Source organism: Rhipicephalus sanguineus, chromosome 10 (assembly GCF_013339695.2).
Source record: "Rhipicephalus sanguineus isolate Rsan-2018 chromosome 10, BIME_Rsan_1.4, whole genome shotgun sequence".
Taxonomy (NCBI): Eukaryota; Metazoa; Arthropoda; class Arachnida; order Ixodida; family Ixodidae; genus Rhipicephalus; species Rhipicephalus sanguineus.
In genome coordinates, this window is record NC_051185.1 from 23,100,125 (window position 1) to 23,124,375 (window position 24,251).

Sequence of the window (24,251 nt, forward strand, 5' to 3'; positions counted from 1 at the left end):
CGTTCGCTCAAACCACGGCTGAGAGGAGCACGTTCGCTGCGCGCGAATGCGCTAGTCACGCGGCTCCTTTTTTTTTTCTTTTTTTTTTGCGGGCTCTTTCCAAGCGGGGGTCAATGAACGAAGAGCAAAGAGAGCCCGATTCTGATCTGTCTTGAGTTGACAACCAGAAGACGCAGTTCTCTTTCATTGTTTAACCTGCAGAGCTACCATGGAGTACAGATGACGTAGGTTTCCCATGGCGAGCATACATCAGCTGACTTACCGATGGCGTAGTTCAGAGTTCTTGTTCTCTGGCGTCCTTGAAACCACTCTTCTCTAATCTCTCTGGCTCAAACGGTAGGAAGGTGGGCAGGCCATCTAGTCCCAAGGTAGCAGCTTCGCCTTTGCGTTGCCTGCGTAGCGCCACGCCGTTCTGGCCAGCCGCCGCTCAAAAGAAGAAGAGAGCCGCGTGGCCCGTGATGCGCGAGCCACGAGGTAGTCAGAACGTTTTGGCTCTTCAACTGGCTGCACGCCGCGGCCGCCGCTCCGCTGGGTCCAGGCCCGTAGCCAGGGCGGGGGTGGGCTTAGGGGCCCGGACCCCCCCCCCCCGAAATTTTGATGAAGGGGGGGTTTTACCGTAAATAAATCATGAATGTGGGTTTCTTCTCGAATAGTGAAGGCCTTAAGCAAGTAGGCCACACCTGAAAAATCACAGCATATCCATGTGGTGAATGATGATGAGTGGGGCGAAGCTCCGGAAGAAATCATCGGTAAACCGTGAATCTTCCGTGTAGCCAGGGGGGGGGGGGGGGGTGGTTCAACCCCCCCCCCCCCGAAATTTTTCAATTTTGCTTGGGTATATATACACGCACAGTCGCACACATACAAAAGCACGCACGAACATACATAATGTATGGTTGAACCCTCCCCCCCCCTCCTCCTCCGAAAAAAATTTCTGGCCACGCCCCGACGGACCTAAATAAAATTTTTCCATACCATACGCCCCTGGTGAGAATGATGAGTTTTCACACTACCACGTTCCTATATCGTAAGACGATGCCCGCTGAAATTGGACACGCTTCTCCAACTTTTTCGCAAATCTAGCAAAATCCATCCTTCCACTGAACAATGTCACGGCGCTATTTCCACGTGAAGTAGGCGGCGTACTTGGCACTCTTTAAAAGCTTTAGTGGTTGTTCTAATTTACCAGAACAATGGGTCACATGTTACGAATAAATATATGGCGAAGAAATAACACACACTAGAAGAAGAACACCGACGAGGACGAGCGCTACTACCAACGATGGTAGACAAACTGTCCTTCTCGGGTCAGATGCTGCCAGCGCGATCGGTCAGAAAACAAGTTGGGGTAGGTGATATTCTAGTTGATATGAGGCGAAAGAAATGGACCTTGGGCGGCCACGCAAGGTGTAGGACCAACAGCCGGTAATCAGTTAGAGCGACGGAATGCATGGATACCAAAATGGAAGCGAAAAGATGTCGAGGACAGCATGCGCCTTACATGGAATGATGCAATTAAGAAGTTTGCTGGCATAAAATCGAATTTGGAAGAAGAAAAAATCACAGCATATCCACGGAGTGAATGATGATGAGTGGGCGAAGCTGCGGAGGTTCATCGGTAAACCATGAATCTTCCGTGAATTCTGCCCAGTACATCATCACCGACGTGAGATCGGGCGCGTTTATACTAAAGGTTCGATGAGTTATGACGACTTGCAGCTCACTTTAATTTTACATGTACGCTGTGAATTTTCATTGTTTAGAAAATCATTGCTTTAGAAAACATCTGGCGTATTTCGTTAAGCAGCTGGCGTCTTTTCGTTTTGCTTTAGAAACATCTGGCGTTCTTTCTTTTTGCTTTTAGAAAACATCTGGCGTCTTTCGTTGGTTTATTTCATCAATCAACGGCGTTTTGAACAAAATTTTTGTTGTTTAATCACGCACAGGAGAAATCTCACCAGGCACTACCTTGGAGGTAAACAATGGCTGCTAATGGGAATGAGAGACAGAAGAAGTCGGCTTTTAGCTAACACTTACACTTCTACTAACGTTTCCTACTGGAACATGCCAATGGCTGCTAATGGGGAATGAGAGACAGAAGAATTCGGCTTTTAGTTAACGCGCACGCTGCGAATTTTTTATTGTTCAAAAACGCACAGGAAAAATCTCCCACCGGCACCACCTTGGAGGTCAAGATCTGGTACTAGCGTTACGACTGGTTAGGCACTACTACGACTACGAGGGACGAACGGGTGCCGCCTTAAGGAGCTTCGCCCCTAAAAAAAAAAACAATTCACCGCCATGGAGGTCGGAGAGAGGCATATTAAACGTCTCTATTCGGGTATTTGGTAAGCATTGTCTTGCTGGTGACCTCCCCATTCGAAGAAACCATGGGCTTGTGCCGCGTCGACAGCTCTCGATACGAGATGGTGCTCGTTTCCTAGGATGGAATTGCCGGTTCCGTTTCTCACAGTACAGGTGTGTGGTATGCATTCGGAGTGCTGAGAGGTGATTCTGTACACCCCCTATCATATGCCAAACCGTGCCCTGTGCTTTTAACAAAAGTTGAGGACATGGCGGTAGTTAATGCTGGCGATTTTAGATGCGAAGTATCTTATGGTGGAGTTCAATCCGGTGGTGGTGGTGGTGGTGGTGTGCGGCGTGACCACCCTTACTGCGTATGCGCATACCCTCACCACTCACCCTCTCCACTTCTCCCCTCCACTTCCCTTCTCCCATCTCCCCTTTCCCTCTCCACTTTCCCTCTCCCCTCCCCCTTTCCACTATTCCTCTGAAACGCGGGCTAGACATGCCGAAATTCTCTCCTGCGCTACCTGCGCAACGCCGCGATGAGCACCAGCGCATGCGCGTCCCCTCCAATTCTCTCTCCTACGCTGCCCCCCTCTCGCACGCCTGCCGACTGCGTTCTCCGCTCGCCCTGTGAGAATTAACGGCCAGGCTAGAGGGAAGACAAGACGCGCGTAGCGTTCCTCTTTGCGTTCCACGACGCGAGGTCGGTAGCATGCCCAAAGAACGCCAACAGAACGCGATCGTGCAAGTGCTCCGGCTTCGCATCGCCTCATGGTCCCCTTTAGCGGGAAATGGTGTAATTTTTTTAGGAGCTTGCTCCTTATGCTCGCGCCTTGTCCATTATCGGCGGTGTGTACACTAGTCCTCATTGGTCCCGCCATTAGCGCAGCTGCGCTCTCTCCGTTGATTTCAAGAATGCTCAATAGATGGCGCGCCGCCGCTCAAGGCGGCGCGCATCACGCTCGGCGCATGCGCTAGTTAGATAGGTGACTGCTCGAGGGCCGCGCCTCTCGTTTGGCGTTCGCGTTTGGCGCGCTTCCTTTCTCTTCGCTGGGAGCTCACTCGGTGAACACTCTTCATTGCCGCTCCGCAGCATGAACACCCCAGCCAAGGCAGCAGCGCGGCGGGCTCGCAACGCAGCAGCTACTCGGGCTCGCTGCCAAGACTCTGCGGTGAGAGCCCGGGAGGCCGAAGCGAAGAGGGCTAATGTATGTATAACAACGTTACCACGTCTATATATGATGGTAGAGGAATGTGTACGGAGGATTCGCTGGTTACCCGATCATCTCCGAGCAAGCTCATGTAACATTATTCGCTTCGTGGATATGGCGGTGATTTTTTTTGTTTGTTTTTTCGAGCCTGGTGGCACAGATGTCACCGCCCCGTTATAAAGGGGACGCTCATAGCATCCATCCATCCAAGGTCACTGTGAGAGGCAAGTGTGAAAGATAAAAGGCACGTTCATATCGCCTCCGTAATGTGTTTGGCGGTAGCTCAGTGGGCTAAACGCCCGCCACCCGTCGTCGCGGACCGGGAGGTCATGGGTTCGGTACTTTTTTATTCATTTTGCTGACGTACTTCCGTGACGGAAATACGTCATGAAAGTCTTGGTGGACCCCGGCATAAAACATTTTCGTGTTAAAAGCTTTTCGCCATTCCGCGCGTAAATGAGAATGAAGCTCGTCGCAAGTCTGGAGCCAGCTTCGAACGGAGATCCGCGCGGCTTTCTGAGGTGAGTGTTCGGCGCTTTTACTCTTGAGTGCAGTAGCGTACCCAGGGGGCGGCACACCGGGCCCGTCCCCCCCCCCCCCACCGAATTCTTTTTTTGTTTTTTGCCATGGCATACAGAGCAAAATATGACACTCGACCACATATCCCTGCCCGGTCCTCACTTCAGATCGAGGACGTGCCACCCCTCCCCCCTCCCGAAAAAAAAATTGCGGACAGTTTGCGCTAAGTCGCGCAAAGCTTGGCAGAGCGAAGCGCGGACCCATCGACCGACACGCCTAGCTTCGAGATGCGCGGCTTCCTCGTCGGGAGTACGCAGCCGGGCTCTGCACTATGGAGCGGAGGTTGCGCGCGATGTCTTCGTCGGTGGGCGTGGCTTAGCTACTGCGCATGCGCAGCTCGGCCAGATGGTGCGGTATCTGGTCGCCAGACGACGCGATGCTCGCTTCCTCTTTCTTTTATATCTTATTTCTCTGTCGTTGATGTTCTCTGTCTCTCTTTCTGTTTCTACATTTCTTTCTCTCTTTCTCATTCTTTCTGTGCTACGCTTTACTCTTCCCCTCCCCCTTTCTCTCCCCCTCACCATCACATCTCTCCTCCTCACGCTCACTTCCCTTTCCCACCACCTTGCTACACTACACTATACAAGGCTATGCTTTGCTCGGCTAGCCTGCCTGGATAGCCGAGTGGTTAGGACGCTCGCCTCCCCATCGAGGGTACGCGGGTTCGAATCCCGCCGCGTGGATTTTTTTTTTTCGGCAAGAATTTTTCTCTTTCTCTATTTCTTTCTGCCTGTGTGTCCGTTTCTCTGTTTCTTCCTCTCTCTCTCTCTCTCTGTATTCGTTCTCAGGAAACCGCGCAGTGGCACATACCCGTTAATATGATAGTTTTGTGCGATCGACTCACAAGGCACTATTTGCTAAACCACTTCGCTGTTCAATATTTCATGCCAACGCCACTGCTTGAGTGGTGTCTTGCTTTGTCGTACGACATAAGTGATGTACTACTTCCTCAGTGTCACGCGAAATTTTGTGTCATTTGTCACGCACCGAGACAGTCGCTCGCTCGAACAAATAACTTTTGTGGCTAGGAAGCGGCAGCACATCAGGCGATTCAGCCTCGTGACACGCCGCACGATCAAGACGCCATCGCCTGTCCCTGCCGCTTGCGCACGAAGCAACGGGACTTAACGGCAAAGTGACGTGGTTTATGAGCTGCTAGATTATAACTGCACTGTTCTGCCACCTCGTGTTAGCGAACTATTAGTCCTGGGCTAGTGTAGAGAACACTCCATACTGGCGCTTTACGCTTGTGAGGTGCTGACAACTATAAATGAACGCGAAATGGAAGAGGCCTGTGTACTGCGCGATGTCAGTGCACGTTAAAAAAAAAAAAAAACAGATGGTCTAAATTTCCGGAGCCCTCCACTACGGTGTGCCTCATAATCATATCGTGGTTTTGGCACGTAAAATCCCACATATTATTAACTCTGACTGAACGAGTACCGTGCACTGCAACACTAGGTTATGTTCCACACATTCTACCAGGCTTGCACTGTAACGCGCGGATGGATGGACGAAGACGGAGCGAGCGTCGGGATGAAACTTCCATAGCAAAAGAACAAACAAACAAAAAACAACCTAACTCACAGAATTATCGAAAACCGTGGATTTACGTGCCGCACCTCCTTCATATGGTCTAATTTGGGGAACCACTTTTGGGTGACAGTCATGAACTCGGAATTCGGAACATGAGCGGCTCGACGAGCGATCGACAGTGGTTCAGCGGACCACGGCTCATCGGCCGGTGCGTCGCCGTGAATTATCGCCTCACACATTTAGCGCATATAAGCTCCAAAACACCGCGGTAGTTGCAGCAGATGCCTGTTTGGCATGCAGTAGATCAAAGCATTAAATTTTCAATTAAAGCGCAGCCATGCGCTTATTTTAATAAACGTTCATTCATGTTCAAATCGTTCTCCCACGTTTATGGTGTTTTATTAAATGCGAAGCATTTCTTAGCGAACCTCAGCAGGCACTTCGGATGTTTCTATATCTATCTATCTAGCCTCCTACGTCTGGGCGCTCTCCTGGTCGTCTCCGTAACTTCTAATATACCAAAACTGGCACTGCAGAGGATCAGTGTATGACGAACACGATTCACTGGTGATGACATGAACAACGCAAAATACCTGTCGCGTACGTCATGAAACCCTTTCCCTCAGTCACGTGTGGCACATACCTGCATACCAGAGTTCATGTTATGCGGGTATGTGCCACAGGTGATAACAGCCTCAATCAACGTAGTAACCGCGAACATACACATTGAGACGGAAGGAAAGTGACAATAATAGTAATTGCTGGGGTTTTACGTCCCAAAACCACAATACGATTATGAGAGACGCCATAGTGAAGGGCTCCGGAAATTTGAACCATCTGGTATTCCTTAACGTGCACTGACATCGCACAGTACACGGGCCCCTAGCATTTCGCCTCCATCGAAGTGCGATTGCCGCAGCCGGCATCGAGTCCGCGACATTCGAGTCAGCAGCCGAGCACCGTAACCACTACACCGCAGCGGCCGACGCAAGGAAAGTATGGTAGCTGAAGACAGAGCACCCCTGGAAGACACTGGGCTACCATCCACTCGTCCACGTGGTCTACAACGTGTACCACGTTGATTACGCAAAAACTGGGGTCAATGCTTCCTACAGTACCTCTGCTGAGAGGACCATGTCGCTCATGATTACCGGTGACTTCAGCATTGATTTATCAAAACGAACGCCTGGCTCTTAGACGGCATGAAAGACGGCTTGGATGTGGGCAGGGCATCACGGCATCACAAGACCTCGGTGCCACGTCGAGGACACTAGGCACCATAGATAATTTCTTCGAAAAAGCCATCCGCGGTTTCCACCAGCTATACTATACCTCGCACTTCACTAATCTTAGACCGTTCGTAGCCGCGATCACGAACGGATCCGATAACAAGTCCTGTCCAGCTGCCGGTGCTCACTGATCACGGTGATTATGACCTTATTCAAGAACTGCCAAGAACCCCTTCCACATATGCACACGGGTTCGTGAATCGTGCGTGCGTTCTCCGTCATAACGGATAAGTATAAACATAACAATTGTAACGCGACTCTAACAACTGCAACTGGGACTGTAACGTACGTGCAGTGCACCTGCGCGTGCCACTCGGCTGTGTATATATCTAAAGAAACTTTTCTGAATAAAGCTTAGTTGCGAGTAGCACTTGCCCTGTGCATTTGTGTTCCTTCATTGTCCTATTCCAATTCGCGCTATCCAGTATTGAAGAATATAAGCACTACATATCAGCTTACTGCGTTTGGTGTTGGTAACACCTATGCTGCTGTCGGCATCGTTAAGCAACTGTAAACAAATGGTTATATATTACATGTGCGACTCTTCAAAATATATGTGTGCGCATACCATTTGCGCATTTCTCTAGCGCCATTCCGTAACGTTTCGCTCAATGTGAAAAACTGCGACACAGTCACAATCTCGCGCAAGCTTCGCATAACATCGATTCCCACGGTACGTGGGATCTGCCGAATTTTTTTTTCCCATCAAACTTGTTTTATGTGTCTGTAGGATCACTTTGAAGAATATCAGTTTGAGCCACTTATCCTCAACAAATTCGGAATCAAGAAGTTGAAGACTTCTTGATTCCGAAACTGTATTCAGCCACAGGAAGCAACCCCGACCGAGAAAGCCGCCAGCTGAACGTAAGCTGACACGTTTGCAAGTGTTAAAATTGTACAAAATGTGTATTGTCCTCACTGACCATGCGCCGAAAGCATTTGCGATTGATTCAAGGCCAGATTGGACTTGGTGAAAAATGCGAAAATTCTCATGATGAAAATATTTATTGTGCATTTACCCGGTTGTTTTGATGGGTACTGTCGTCACAATTCTCTCGTCCCACTTCCGGCAGGGACCTCTTTTTTCGTGCCACCACGATCTTATGTCGGCGTACGACGAAGAACGTTCGACTTCCACACTGTTGTGCAACTTTTTACAAAGGTCGCAGCATGCGCCCTCCCACCCGACAGCATTGTGACGTTCCTTCCAAGCGAAGTAAGAGGCGTACTCCGTGTAATTCTGCGACAGCTTTAACAGATGCTCCGCCAGGTGTTTCGGAGATTTGAACGAAAGCGCGTCAATATAGGAACGATTGGGCGCCATTTGGCTGTAATTTGCGCCTCCGAATACAACTGGCACGATGTCGTGTAGAAGTGCGTTGAAAAGCTTTTCGGTTACGTAATCTGGACATATCGAGTTTTCGAAAGAGAGCATGAAGAAATAGGTTTGTTCGAACTTAGCTAAACACTCCTTCTCAACCAATTTAGGGCACTTGTATCGGCCACAGGCTCCGTACACATCAACGTCCATGTGTTTCCTCAGTTCAGCGACGTAGCGTTCTCGTCCACCGCTGGTGACGCAATTGCTGACGGCCCACACCGCAGTTTTGTTCTTGGACTTCCATAGGGCTCTCAAGTCTCTCTTGGGGCGAGTAGCGTTGGCGTCACGTGGTACAACACTACCGGACGGCACGTAAACGTCGGAGTCGCTCCTGTACGTCATGGTCCAGTTGAACATGCCGGGCGGGAGGACCTTAAGGTTAAAGTAGGTGTGTGGCGGCGATTCCATGAAGAAGAACACCCATTTCTGCGAACTTGTGCGATTCGGCGGAAGGTTCGCGAGGTCCAGATCGCGCACGTGGAAAACGACGGCGTCGCTATATTCTATGAGACGTCGGTCTCTGGTGACGACGCACTTAGCTGCGCAGTTCCTCAGCAACACTTCGCCGATCATCTTGCCCTTCAGCGCGTCGTCCCATTTACCAAAGCACGGGGTCCATATCATAATCCTTCGCAGTGCCGTCCTCAAAGCACTGTGTTTTCTTGGCTTGAAAAAAGAGGATGCAAATATCTTCAGCTCGGGCATTCGTCTCGTTCGCGTTATTGCGTAGCAAAGCAGGACTGCGGCTACTAACATGAAGAGTAAGTGATATTTGCCCTGAATGGGCATGGTGGGAAGCGTCGTCTGCATGGTCACGCGAAAGTCAAGCGGGATCCTCCAACCTGCGATAATAAAAGCATTAGGAAGGTTTTAATTGACGTGAGTCCAAGTTAAAGGGCTCATGAACCACTTTTCAAAGTAATGATCTAATGACCTCAGTATCGCAGTTTACTGCCTCCCGAATCGATTGCCGCAAAAATTTCTCGAATCCGTCAAGAATCAGCGGAGTTACGGGGGTTTGGCGCACGCTCCCAGCGCTTTCTCTCTTTTCTCGTGCCGACGAGCGCACTGGAAGCTAGACAGGGAGGGATGGCATGGGGGAAAGAAGTTACGCCAGCGCGCGTCATGAAACGCGATCGCTCTCCCGCTGTGATTCGCTTGCGCGAGTGCGGCTACCGTGTACTGAGGAGTGCGGCGCCGGCAAGTGGCAGCACCCCGCGGCAAGAAGCGCATCTGATCCGAACGCCGCTCTCGATTTACGTCGGCTATCGGCCAATGAGGATGCTATGTCTCTTGCGACGTAAACAGGCAGATCCGCGACGTCAACGGGCAGACGCCGCGTCCACAGACGAGAGTGAGAACCGGCCTCTCTTTTGAAAAGAGGGCGCCTGAGGAAACGGCAACTTCGCGCTCCGCTTGTGGCCTTTACGCGGCGCGCACGACTGTAATATTTGGCAGAGCAGTTCATAGCCGTGTCAGCTTTCCGCAGGATGTGTTTTTTCAACAAGCCCAAGGGGTGCTTCATGACCCCTTTAACCTATATTAAGAACATCATTAGAGAAACCCTGTTACACGAAAGCACCTGCGGACCGTCAGGGTCGTGTGTTGGACTCAGTGGCGGTGCGACGAAAAGGTGATTGTTTAACGGCGCTATACTGAAACATTGCAACGTGCTCAGGTTTTAATGTTCGTGGGCTCGGAGCCGGCCTATTTCTGCCATTGCTATTAATAGCTTGACCGTTCTCACTATTCGCCGTAGACGAAGAAATTGACTTGAAGTCTATCTATCTATCTATCTATCTATCTATCTATCTATCTATCTATCTATCTATCTATCTATCTATCTATCTATCTATCTATCTATCTATCTATCTATCTATCTATCTATCTATCTAGCTATCTATCTATCTATCTATCTATCTAGCCGCCTACGACATGCGCTCATGTGGCCGTTTCGTTAGCCTCATGCCGGGTGTCCCAGCTATCTTTAGCCAAGGGTTAAATACAATATTAGAGGCAGGCGAGTGAAATCAGTTACAGATTGCTGACAGCCACCTTGCGCACTACAGACAATTTCTTTGTTTGTAATTAATTTGTTAATTAGGATTATTTAACTAAATATCTAAATACTGACTTTAGGCAAGAAATGCGACTTGCAAAGTTCGAGAGCGTCTTCAGAAACCCCCATTGCATTATTTGCGATAAAGAAAGCCTCACGTATACCATTCTTTCCAAGCTGCAAAGAAAGCCCGTGAAATAAAAGAAAAGAAACGCGTACGTGACTAACGCATTCGCGCGAAGCGAAGGTGCTGCTCTCAACCGTGGTTTGAGCGAACAAAATCAGCTGCGGCCGCGACTCGCCGGCTCCGTTGCAGGCCGATAAGTTGGCGGTGGTTTCTTGGCCCGCGTCAGCCAGTTGGCACGCGTGACGGTGCAAGTTGTAGCGAGCCCTGGCCAAGAAACCATCGTTAACTTATCGGCCTACCGCTACAACGGAGCCGGCGAGTCGCGGCCGAAGCTGATTTAGTTCGTTCAAACCACGGCTGAGAGGAGCACGTTCGCTGCGGGCGAATGCGCTTGTCACGCGGCTCTTTTTTTTTTTTTCTCGGGCTCTTTCCAAGCGGGGTCAATGAACAAAGAGCAAAGAGAGCCCGATTCTGATCTGTCTTGAGTTGACAACCAGAAGACGCAGTTCTCTTTCATTGTTTAACCTGCAGAGCTACAGTCGAGTACAGATGACGTAGGTTTCCCATGGCGAGCATACATCAGCTGACTTACCGATGGCGTAGTTCAGAGTTCTTGTTCTCTGGCGTCCTTGAAACCACTCTTCTCTAATCTCTCTGGCTCAAACGGTAGGAAGGTGGGCAGGCCATCTAGTCCCAAGGTAGCAGAGTCGCCTTTGCGTTGCCTGCGTAGCGCCACGCCGTTCTGGCCAGCCGCCGCTCAAAAGAAGAGAGCCGCGTGGCCCGTGATGCGCGATCCACGAGGCAGTCAGAACGTTTTGGCTCTTGAACTGGCTGCACGCCGCGGCCGCCGCTCCGCTGGGTCCAGGCCCGTAGCCAGGGCGGGGTTGGGCTTAGGGGCCCGGACACCCCCCCCCCGAAATTTTGATGGAGGGGGGGGGGGTTTACCGTAAATAAATCATGAAAATGGGTGTTCTTCTCGAATAGTGAAGGCCACCCCTGAAAAATCACAGCATATCCATGTGGTGAATGATGATGAGTGGGGCGAAGCTCCGGAGGAAATCATCGGTAAACCGTGAATCTTCCGTGTAGCCAAGGGGGGGGGGGGTTCAACCCCCCCCCCCCCGAAATTTTTAAATTTTGCTTGGGTATATATACACGCACAGTCGCACACGTACAAAAGCACGCACGAACATACATAATGTATGGTTGAACCTTCCCCTCCCCTCCTCCGAAAAAAATTTCTGGCCACGCCCCGACGGACCTAAATAAAATTTTTCCATACCATACGCCCCTGGTGAGAATGATGAGTTTTCACACTACCACGTTCCTATATCGTATGACGATGCCCGCTGAAATTGGACACGCTTCTCCAACTTTTTCGCAATTCTAGCAAAATCCATCCTTCCACTGAACAACGTCACGGCGCTATTTCCACGTGAAGTAGGTGGCGTACTCGGCACTCTTTAAACGCTTTAGTGGTTGTTCTAATTTACCAGAACAATGGGTCACATGTTACGAATAAATATATGGCGAAGAAATAACACACACTAGAAGAAGAACACCGACGAGGACGAGCGCTACTACCAACGATGGTAGACAAACTGTCCTTCTCGGGTCAGATGCTGCCAGCGCGATCGGTCAGAAAACAAGTAGGGGTAGGTGATATTCTAGTTGATATGAGGCGAAAGAAATGGACCTTGGGCGGCCACGCAAGGTGTAGGACCAACAGCCGGTAATCAGTTAGAGCGACGGAATGGATGGATACCAAACTGGAAGCGAAAAGATGTCGAGGACAGCATGCGCCTTACATGGAATGATGCAATTAAGAAGTTTGCTGGCATAAAATCGAATTTGGAAGAAGAAAAAATCACAGCATATCCACGGAGTGAATGATGATGAGTGGGCGAAGCTGCGGAGGTTCATCGGTAAACCGTGAATCTTCCGTGAATTCTGCCCAGTACATCATCACCGACGTGAGATCGGGCGCGTTTATACTAAAGGTTCGATGAGTTATGACGACTTGCAGCTCATTTTAATTTTACATGTACGCTGTGAATTTTCATTGTTTAGAAAACCATTGCTTTAGAAAACATCTGGCGTCTTTCGTTAAGCAGCTGGCGTCTTTTCGTTTTGCTTTAGAAACATCTGGCGTTCTCTCTTTTTGCTTTTAGAAAACATCTGGCGTCTTTCGTTGGTCTATTTCACCAATCAACGGCGTTTCGAACAAAATTTTTATTGTTTAATCACGCACAGGAGAAATCTCACCAGGCACTACCTTGGAGGTAAACAATGGGTGCTAATGGGAATGAGAGACAGAAGAAGTCGGCTTTTAGCTGACACTTACACTTCTACTTCTACTAACGTTTCCTACAGGAACATGCCAATGGCTGCTAATGGGGAATGAGAGACAGAAGAATTCGGCTTTTAGTTAACGCGCACGCTGCGAATTTTTTATTGTTCAACAACGCACAGGAAAAATCTCCCACCGGCACCACCTTGGAGGTCAAGATCTGGTACTAGCGTTACGACTGGTTACGCACTACTACGACTACGAGGGACGAACGGGTGCCGCCTTAAGGAGCTTCGCCCCTAAAGAAAAAAACAATTCACCGCCATGGAGGTCGGAGAGAGGCATATTAAACGTCTCTAATCGGGTATTTGGTAAGCATTGTCTTGCTGGTGACCTCCCCATCCGAAGAAACCATGGGCTTGTGCCGCGTCGACAGCTCTCGATACGAGATGGTGCTCGTTTCCTAGGATGGAATTGCCGGTTCCGTTTCTCACAGTACAGGTGTGTGGTATGCATTCGGAGTGCTGAGAGGTGATTCTGTACACCCCCTATCATATGCCAAACCGTGCCCTGTGCTTAACAAAAGTTGAGGACATGGCGGTAGTTAATGCTGGCGATTTTAGATGCGAAGTATCTTATGGCGGAGTTCAATCCGGTGGTGGTGGTGGTGGTGGTGGTGGTGGCGGTGTGCGGCGTGACCACCCTTACTGCGCATGCGCATACCCTCACCACTCACCCTCTCCACTTCTCCTCTCCTCTTCTCTTCTCCCATCTCCCCTTTCCCTCTCCCCTCCCCTCTCCCCTTTCCCTCTCCCCTCCCCCTTTCCACTCTTCCTCTGAAACGCGGGCTAGACATGCCGAAATTCTCTCCTGCGCTACCTGCGCAACGCCGCGATGAGCACCAGCGCATGCGCGTCCCCTCCAATTCTCTCTCCTACGCTGCCCCCCTCTCGCACGCCTGCCGACTGCGTTCTCCGCTCGCCCTGTGAGAATAAACGGCCAGGCTAGAGGGAAGACAAGACGCGCGTAGCGTTCCTCTTTGCGTTCCACGACGCGAGGTCGGTAGCATGCCCAAAGAACGCCAACAGAACGCGATCGTGCAAGTGCTCCGGCTTCGCATCGCCTCATGGTCGCCTTTAGCGGGAAATGGTGTAATTTTTTTAGGAGCTTGCTCCTTATGCTCGCGCCTTGTCCGTTATCGGCGGTGTGTACACTAGTCCTCATTGGTCCCGCCATGAGCGCAGCTGCGCTCTCTCCGTTGATTTCAAGAATGCTCAATAGATGGCGCGCCGCCGCTCAAGGCGGCGCGCAGCACGCTCGGCGCATGCGCTAGTTAGATAGGTGACTGCTCGAGGGCCGCGCCTCTCGTTTGGCGTTCGCGTTTGGCGCGCTTCCTTTCTCTTCGCTGGGAGCTCACTCGGTGAACACTCTTCATTGCCGCTCCGCAGCATGAACACCCCAGCCAAGGCAGCAGCGCGGCGGGCTCGCAACGCAGCAGCTACTCGGGCTCGCTGCCAAGACTCTGCGGTGAGAGCCCGGGAGGCCGAAGCGAAGAGGGCTAATGTATGTATAACAACGTTACCACGTCTATATATGATGGTAGAGGAATGTGTACGGAGGATTCGCTGGTTACCCGATCATCTCCGAGCAAGCTCATGTAACATTATTCGCTTCGTGGATATGGCGGTGATTTTTTTTGTTTGTTTTTTCGAGCCTGGTGGCACAGATGTCACCGCCCCGTTATGAAGGGGACGCTCATAGCATCCATCCATCCAAGGTCACTGTGAGAGGCAAGTGTGAAAGATAAAAGGCACGTTCATATCGCCACCGTAATGTGTTTGGCGGTAGCTCAGTGGGCTAAACGCCCGCCACCCATCGTCGCGGACCGGGAGGTCATGGGTTCGGTTCCCGTAAACGGAACTTTTTTATTCATTTTGCTGACGTACTTCCGTGACGGAAATACGTCATGAAAGTCTTGGTGGACCCCGGCATAAAACATTTTCGTGTTAAAAGCTTTTCGCCATTCCGCGCGGAAATGAGAATGAAGCTCGTCGCAAGTCTGGAGCCAGCTTCGAACGGAGATCGGCGCGGCTTTCTGAGGTAAGTGTTCGTGCGCTTTTACTCTTGAGTGCAGTAGCGTACCCAGGGGGTGGCACACCGGGCCCGTGCCCCCCCCCCCCCCACCGAATTCTTTTTTTGTTTTTTTGCCATGGCATACAGAGCACAATATGACACTCGACCACATATCTCTGCCCGGTCCTCACTTCAGATCGAGGAGGTGCCACCCCTCCCCCCTCCCGAAAAAAAATTGCGGGCAGTTTGCGCTAAGTCGCGCAAAGCTTGGCACAGCGAAGCACGGACCCGTCGCAGCTCGTACTCCCCGTCGAACGACGCGCCTAGCTTCGTGATGCGCGGATTCCTCGTCGGGAGTACGCAGCCGGGCTCTGCACTATAGAGTGGAGGTTGCGCGCGATGTCTCCATCGTTGGGCGTGGCTTAGCTTCTGCGCATGCGCAGCTCGGCCAGATGGTGCGGTATCTGGTCCCCGGACGACGCGATGCTCGCTTCCTCTTTCTATCTTTTTCTCTCTCTTTCGTTGATGTTCTCTATCTCTCTTTCTGTTTCTACATTTCTTTCTCTCTCATTCTTTCTGTGCTACGCTTTACTCTTTCCCCTCCCCCTTTCTCTCCCCCTCACGCTCACATCCCTTTCCCACCACCTTGCTACACTACACTATACAAGGCTATGCCTCGCTCGGCTAGCCTGCCTGGATAGCCGAGTGGTTAGGACGCTCGCCTTCACATCGAGGGTACGCGGGTTCGAATCCCGCCTCGTGGTTTTTTTTTTCGGCAAGAATTTTTCTCTTTATATATTTCTTTCCGCCTGTCTGTCTGTTTCTCTCTTTCTTCCTCTCTCTCTCTCTCTCTCTGTATTCGTTCTTAGGAAACCGCGCAGTGGCACATACCCGTTAATATGATAGTTTTGTGCGATCGACTCGCAAGGCACTATTTGCTAAACCGCTTCGCTGTTCAATATTTCATGCCAACGCCACTGCTTGAGTGGTGTCTTGCTTTGTCGTACGACATAAGTGGTGCACTACTTCCTCAATGTCACGCGAAATTTTGTGTCATTTGTCACGCACCGAGACAGTCGCTCGCTCGAGCAAGTAACTTTTGTGGCTATATATAGGAAGCGGCAGTACATCAGGCGATGCAGCCTCGTGAAGCGCCGCACGATCAAGACGCCATCGCCTGTCCCTGCCGCTTGCGCACGAAGCAACGGGACTTAACGGCAAAGTGACGTGGTTTATGAGCTGCTAGATTATAACTGCACTGTTCTACCACCTCGTGTTAGTCCTGGGCTAGTGCAGAGAACACTCCATACTGGTGCTTTACTACGCTTGTGAGGTGCTGACAACTATAAATGAACGCGAAATGGTAGAGGCCCGTGTACTGCGCGATGTCAGTGCACATTAAAAAAAACAAAAAACAGATGGTCTAAATTTCCGGAGCCCTCCACTACGGCGTGCCTCATAATCATATCGTGGTTTTGGCACGTAAAATACGACATATTATTATTAACTCTGACTGAACGAGTGCCGTGCACTGCAACACTAGGTTGTGTTCCACACATTCTACCAGGCTTGCAGTGTAACGCGCGGATGGATGGACGAAGACGGAGTGAGCGTCGGGATAAAACTTCGATAGCGAAAGAACAAACAAACAAAAAACAACAACCTAACTCACAGAATTATCGAAAACCGTGGATTTACGTGCAGCACCTCCTTCATATGGTCTAATTTGGGGAACCACTTTTGGGTGACGGTCATGAACTCGGAATTCGGAACATGAGCGGCTCGACGAGCGACAGTGGTTCAGCGGACCACGGCTCATCGGCCGGTGTGTCGCCGTGAATTATCGCCTCACACATTTAGCGCATATAAGCTCCAAAACGCCGCGGTAGTTGCAGCAGATGCCTGTTTGGCATGCAGTAGATCAAAGCATTAAATTTTCAATTAAAGCGCAGCCATGCGCTTATTTTAATAAACGTTCATTCGTGTTCAACTCGTTCTCCCACGTTTATGGTGTTTTATTAAATGCAAAGCATTACCTCAGCAGACACTTCGGGTGTTTCTATATCTATCTATCTAGCCTCCTACGTCTGGGCGCTCTCCTGGTCGTCTCCGTAACTTCTAATATACCAAAATTGGCACTGCAGAGGATCAGTGTATGATGAACACGATTCATTGGCGATGACACGAATAACGCAAAATACCTGTCGCGTACGTCATGAAACCCTTTCCCTCAGTCACGTGTGGCACATACCTGCATACCAGAGTTCACGTTATGCGGGTATGTGCCACAGCTGATAACAGCGTCAATCAACGTAGTAACCGCGAACATACACATTGAGACGGAAGGAAAGTGATAATAATAGTAATTGCTGGGGTTTTACGTCCCAAAACCACGATACGATTATGAGAGACGCCATAGTGAAGGGCTCCGGAAATTTGAACCATCTGGTATTCCTTAACGTGCGCTGACATCGCACAGTCGGGCCCGTAGCATTTCGCCTCCATCGAAATGCGATTGCCGCAGCCGGGATCGAACCCGCGACATTCGAGTCAGCAGCCGAGCACCGTAACCACTACACCACAGCGGCCGACGCAACGAAAGTAAGGTAGTTAAGACAGAGCACCCCTGGAAGACACTGGGCTACCATCCTCGTCCACGTGGTCTACAACGTGGACCACGTGGATTACGCAAAAACTGGGGTCAACGCTTCCTACAATACCTCTGCTGAGAGGACCATGTCGCTCATGATTACCGGTGACTTCAGCATTGATTTATCAAAACGAACGCCTGGCTCTTAGACGGCATGAAAGACGGCTTGGATGTGGGCAGGGCATCACGGCATCACAAGACCTCGGTGCCACGTCCAGGACACTAGGCACCATAGATCATTTCTTCGTAAAAGCCATCCGCGGTTTCCACCAGCTATACTATACCTCGCACTTCACTAATCTTAGACCGTTCGTAGCCGCGATCACGAACGGATCCGATAACAAGTCCTGTCCAGCTGCCGGTGCTCACTGATCACGGTGATGATGACCTTATTCAAGAACTGCCAAGAACCCCTTCCACATATGCACACGGGTTCGTGAATCGTGCGTGCGTTCTCCGTCATAAAGGATAAGTATAAGCATAACAATTGTAACGCGACTCTAACAACTGCAACTGGGACTGTAACGTACGTGCAGTGCACCTGCGCGTGCCACTCGGCTGTGTATATAGCTAGAGAAACTTTTCTGAATAAAGCTTAGTTGCGAGTAGCACTTGCCCTGTGCATTTGTGTTCCTTCATTGTCCTATTCCAATTCGCGCTATCCAGTATTGAAGAATATAAGCACTACATATCAGCTTACTGCGTTTGGTGTTGGTAACACCTATGTTGCTGTCGGCATCGTTAAGCAACTGTAAACATTACATGTGCGACTCTTCAAAATATATGTGTGCGCATACCATTTGCGCATTTCCCTAGCGCCATTCCGTAACGTTTCGCTCAATGTGAAAAAGAGAAAAAACGCCAGGCCTGCGCTAAAACCGCAGCACAGTCACAGCGAAAGCTGGAAGAGCGGCGTTTCTAGAGCCCGTTAAGCTCTCTTGGGGCTACAATACAAGTACACTAGAAAGGTACCCACTACGCCATAAATCACAATTTTTGTGAAGTTTGGAAGCACCTACTAAGCCATTATTCGTCATTCTGCGGAGAAGCGAGGCACCAGCTAGACGTCTGTAAGGCATTATGTGCACTTTGTTCACGCGACGACTGATGACGATGAATTATGGCTCAGCCCTTTGTAATGGGTTGGAATCTTTAAACGGCCCACCAGTTATGTAATTTGCATTGGGTGACGCCCGGTCGCTATTTCCCTCTCCCGTCATGCTGTATAACATACGTTGACGTGGGAAAGAGACGGGGGGGGGGAGCGAAGAACTTTACTGAGACCCCGAGGAAATGGATCATACGCTTATGGGCTTCCTTGGCAACCAATACAAGTGCCCTTGCGAGGAACCCACTACGCTATAAATCATTGTAATTTTACTGAGACCCAGAGGAAGTGTATCATGCGCTTATGGGCTTCCTTGGCAACCAATCCAAGTGCACTTGCGAGGAACCCACTACGCTATAAAAATTGTAATTTTTGAGAAGTAGGCCAGCAGGCACTCTGCCATTTTTTGTCATTCTACGGAGAGCGTTGGTACCTGCTAAACCCATGTAAGGCATTATGCGCACTTTGTTGATGCTGTGCCTGATGATGAAGAATTATGGCAGGGTCCTTTGTAATGGGTTGGAAGCATTCAACAACCTGCTCGTTGCACAATTCGCATTGTGTGACGCCTGGTTACAGAATTCGCGTTGTGCTACGCTTGGTGCTTATTTTACTCTTCTACCACGCTATATTGCATATGCTAATGTGGTTCCTTCCCGACATGAAGCCTGTATAGGACCTTTTAGCAAAGCAGTTTCAAGCACCGGTATGGCTCAGAGGTTGAATACTGGGCTCCCACGCAGAGGACCCAGGTTCGAACCTCGTTCCATCCTGGAATTTTTTTCTTATTTCGAGCGATACTGGTTACGGACACCGGCGGCGGCGGCGGCAGCGGCGGCGGCGGCGGCGGACAACTACGGCGCCAAAAACGGCCGGTGAAATGATCTCATAACAGCTTTCGCTGTAAAACTGCGACACAGTCACAATCCCGCGCATGCTTCGCATAACATCGATTCCCACGGTACGTGGGATCTGCCGAACTTTTTTTTCCATCAAACTTGTTTTATGTGCCTAAAGCATCACTTTGAATAATATCAGTTTGAGCCACTTATCCTCAACAAATTCGGAATCAAGAAGTTGAAGACTTCTTGATTCGGAAACTGTATTCAGCCACAGGAAGCAACCCCGACCGAGAAAGGCACCAGCTGAACGTAAGCTGACACGTTTGCAAGTGTTAAAATTGTACAAAATGTGTATTGTCCTCACTGACCATGCGCCGAAAGCATTTGCGATTGATTCAAGGCCAGATTGGACTTGGTGAAAAATGCGAAAATTCTCATGATGAAAATATTTATTGTGCATTTACCCGGTTGTTTTGATGGGTACTGTCGTCACAATTCTCTCGTCCCACTTCCGGCAAGGACCTCTTTTTTCGTGCCACCACGATCCTATGTCGGCGTACGACGAAGAACGTTCGACTTCCACACTGCTGTGCAACTTTTTACAAAGGCTGCAGGATGCGCCCTCCCACCCGACAGCATTGTGACGTTCTTTCCAAGCGAAGTAAGAGGCGTACTCCGTGTAATTCTGCGACAGCTTTAACAGATGCTCCGCCAGGTGTTTCGGAGATTCGAACGAAAGCGCGTCGATATAGGAATGATTGGGCGCCATTTGGCTGTAATTTGCGCCTCCGAATACAACTGGCACGATGTCGTGTAGAAGTGCGTTGAAAAGCTTTTCGGTTACGTAATCTGGACATATCGAGTTTTCGAAAGCGAGCATGAAGAAATAGGTTTGTTCGAACTTAGCTAAACACTCATTCTCAACCGATCTAGGGCACTTGTATCGGCCACAGGCTCCGTACACATCAACGTCCATGTGTTTCCTCAGTTCAGCGACGTAGCGTTCTCGTCCACCGCTGGTGACGCAGTAGCTGACGGCCCACACCGCAGTTTTGTTCTTGGACTTCCATAGGGCTCTCAAGTCTCTCTTGGGGCGAGTAGCGTTGGTGTCACGTGGTACAACACTACCGGACGGCACGTAAACGTCGGAGTCGCTCCTGTACGTCATGGTCCAGTTGAACATGCCGGGTGGGAGGGCCTTTAGGTCAAGGTAGGTGTGTGGCGGCGATTCCGTGAGGAAGAACACCCATTTCTGCGAACTTGTGCGCTTCGGCGGAAGGTTCGCGAGGTCCAGATCGCGCACGTGGAAAACGACGGCGTCGCTATATTCTATGAGACGTCGGTCTCTGGTGACGACGCACTTAGCTGGGCAGCTCCTCAGCAACACTTCGCCGATCATCTTGCCATTCAGCGCGCTGTCCCATCGACCAAGGTACGGGGTCCATATCATAATCCTTGGTAGTGCCGTCCTCAAAGCACTGTGTTTTCTTGACTTGAAAAAAGAGGATGCAAATACCTTCAGCTCGGGCACTCGTCTCGGTTGCGTTATTGCGTAGCAAAGCAGGACTGCGGCTATTAACATGAAGAGTAAGTGATATTTACCCTGAATGGGCATGGTGGGAAGTGTCATCTGCATGGTGACGCGAAAGACGAGTCAAGCGGGATCCTCCAACCTGCGATAATAAAAGCATTAGGAAGGTTTTAATTGACGTGAGTCCAAGTTAACCTATATTAAGAACATCATTAGAGAAACCCTGTTACACGAAAGCACCTGCGGAACGTCAGTGTCGTGTGTTGGACTCAGTGGCGGTGCGACGAAAAGGTGACTGTTTAACGGCGCCATATTGAAACACTGCAACGTGCTCAGGTTTTAATGTTCGTGGGCTCGGAGCCGGCCTATTTCTGCCATTGCTATTCATAGCTTGACCGTTCTCACTATTCGCCGTAGACGAAGAAATCGACTTGGGATCTATCTATCTATCTATCTATCTATCTATCTATCTATCTATCTATCTATCTATCTATCTATCTATCTATCTATCTATCTATCTATCTATCTATCTATCTATCTATCTATCTAGCCGCCTACGACATTATGCTCACGTGGCCGTTTCGTTAGCCTCATGCCGGGTGTCCCAGCTATCTTTAGCCAAGGGTTAAAATACAATATTAGAGGCAGGCGAGTGAAATCAGTTGCAAATTGCTGACAGCCACCTTGCGCACTACAGACAATTTCTTGTTTTGTAATTAATTTGTTAATTAGGATTATTTAACTAAATTGCTAAATACTGACTTTAGGCAAGAAATGCGACTTGCAAAGTTCGAGAGCGTCTTCAGAAACCCCCATTGCATTATTTGCGATAAAGAAAGCCTCACGTATACCATTTTTTCCAAGTTGCAAAGAAAGCCCGTGAAATAAAAGAAAAGAAACGCGTACGTGACTAACGCATTCGCGCGCAGCGAAGGTGCTGCTCTCAGCCGTGGTTTGAGCGAACAAAATCAGCTGCGGCCGCGACTCGCCGGCTCCGTTGCAGGCCGATAAGTTGGCGGTGGTTTCTTGGCCCGCGTCAGCCAGTTGGCGCGCGTGACGGTGCAAGTTGTAGCGAGCGCGGGCCAAGGAACCACCGTTAACTGATCGGCCTACCGCTACGACGGAGCCGGCGAGTCGCGGCCGAAGCTGATTCTGTTCGCTCAAACCACGGCTGAGAGGAGCACGTTCGCTGCGCGCGAATGCGCTAGTCACGCACGGCTCTTTTTTTTTTTTTTATTTCGCGGACTCTTTCCAAGCTGGGTCAATGAACGAAGAACAAAGAGAGCCCGATTCTGATCTGTCTTGAGTTGACAACCAGAAGACGCAGTTCTCTTTCATTGTTTAACCTGCAGAGCTCCCGTGGAGTACAGATGACGTAGGTTTCCCATGGCGAGCATAGGTCAACTGACTTACCGATGTCGTAGTTCAGAGTTCTTGTTCTCTGGCGTCCTTGAAACCACTCTTCTCTAATCTCTCTGGCTCAAACGGTAGGAAGGTGGGCAGGCCATCTAGTCCCAAGGTAGCAGAGTCGCCTTTGCGTTGCCTGCGTAGCGCCACGCCGGTCAGGCCAGCCGCCGCTCAAAAGAAGAAGAGAGCCGCGTGGCCCGTGATGCGCGAGCCACGAGGCAGTCAGAACGTTTTGGCTCTTCAACTGGATGCACGCCGCGGCCGCCGCTCCGCTGGGTCCAGGCCCGTAGCCAGCGCGGGGGTGGGCTTAGGGGCCCGGACAAATTTTGATCTCCGTGTAGCCAAGAAGGGGGGGGGGGTTGGGGGTTCAATCCCCCCCCCCCGAAATTTTTCAATTTTGCTTGGGTATACATACACGCACAGTCGCACACATACAAAAGCACGCACGAACATACATAATCTATGGTTGAACCCTCCCCCCCCCCTCCGAAAAAAATTTCTGGCTACGCCCCTGGTGAGAATGATGAGTTTTCACACTACCACGTTCTTATATCGTATGACGATGCCCGCTGAAATTCGACACGCTTCTCTAACATTTTCGCAAATCTATAGCAAAATCCACCCTTCCACTGAACAGCGTCATGGCGCTCTTTCCACCTGAAGTAGGTGGCGTACTCGGCACTCTTTAAAAGCTTTAGTGGTTGTTCTAATTTACCAGAACAATGGGTCACATGTTACGAATAAATATATGGCGAAGAAATAACACACACTAGAAGAAGAGCACCGACGAGGACGAACGCTACTACCTAGTACCAACGATGGTAGACAAACTGTCCTTCTCGGGTCAGATGCTGCCAGCGCAATCGGTCAGAAAACAAGCAGGGGTGGCTGATATTCTAGATGATATGAGGCGAAAGAAATGGACCTTGGGCGGCCACGCAAGGTGTAGGACCAACATCCGGCAATCAGTTAGAGCGACGGAATGGATACCAAGCTGGAAGGGAAACGAAGTCGAGGACAGCAGCGCCTTACATGGAATGATGCAATTAAGAAGTTTGCTGGCATAAAATCGAATTTGGAAGAAGAAAAAAAAAACAATTCACCGCCATGGAGGTCGGAGAGAGGCATATTAAACATCTCTATTAGGGTATTTGGTAAGCATTGTCTTGCTGGTGGCCTCCCCATTCCAAGAGACCATTGGCTTGTGCCCCGTTGACAGCTCTTGCTACGAGATGGTGCTCGTTTCCTAGGATGGAATTGCCGGTGACGTGTTCTTACAGCACAGGTGCGTGGTATGCATTCGGAGTGCTGAGAGATGATTCTGTACACCCCCTATCATATGCCAAAGCGTGCCCTGTGCTTAACAAAAGTTGAGGACATGCATATTTAATGCTGGCGATTTTATGCAGACGATATTGCGTTATTTGCTGACATACAGTGGAATATACAACGTCTGTCTGATATATATGCGGGCACGAAGGTAAAGAGCTAGGGCTTAATTTACTGCTAGAAAATTCGCATTCATTTCTTGCCTACAAGCTTTGCAACAGCCTGACATTCACACCATTTTACAGGGAAGCCGTACACCTCTCGTTCGTCTCAAAATTTCGTGACGTCAGCACAAAACTCCTATAGCGCGTATGTGCCACAGAAATTGGGCAAATCCCAGTGCTCACCACAGACGCTCGCGTGCTCCTCTGCTAGCAGATGAGCGCGCTCCTTGCGTTCTCACCTCGGACGCTGAGGAAGGGCATTCGGAGAGGTGGACCGAGAGCAGGGGCGTAGCCAGAAATTTTTTTCGGGGGGGGGGGGGGGGGGTTCAACCATACTTTATGTATGTTCGTGCGTGCGTTTGTAT

At 50.1% G+C, this 24,251-nt stretch overlaps 2 protein-coding genes across 2 annotated transcripts; both read right to left on the reverse strand.

The window, feature by feature from the left end:
- Nucleotides 1-7,940: 7,940 nt before the first annotated feature.
- Nucleotides 7,941-8,930, reverse strand: LOC125760225 (alpha-(1,3)-fucosyltransferase C-like). The gene has a single exon (XM_049420019.1). The coding sequence runs from the start codon at nt 8,928-8,930 to the stop codon at nt 7,941-7,943; it is 990 nt and encodes a 329-aa protein (XP_049275976.1).
- A 10,985-nt stretch (nt 8,931-19,915) lies between these two features.
- LOC125760226 (alpha-(1,3)-fucosyltransferase C-like) lies at nt 19,916-21,091 on the reverse strand. Its single transcript, XM_049420020.1, has one exon. It carries the CDS (start codon nt 21,089-21,091, stop codon nt 19,916-19,918), a length of 1,176 nt encoding a protein of 391 aa, XP_049275977.1.
- Nucleotides 21,092-24,251: the final 3,160 nt, after the last annotated feature.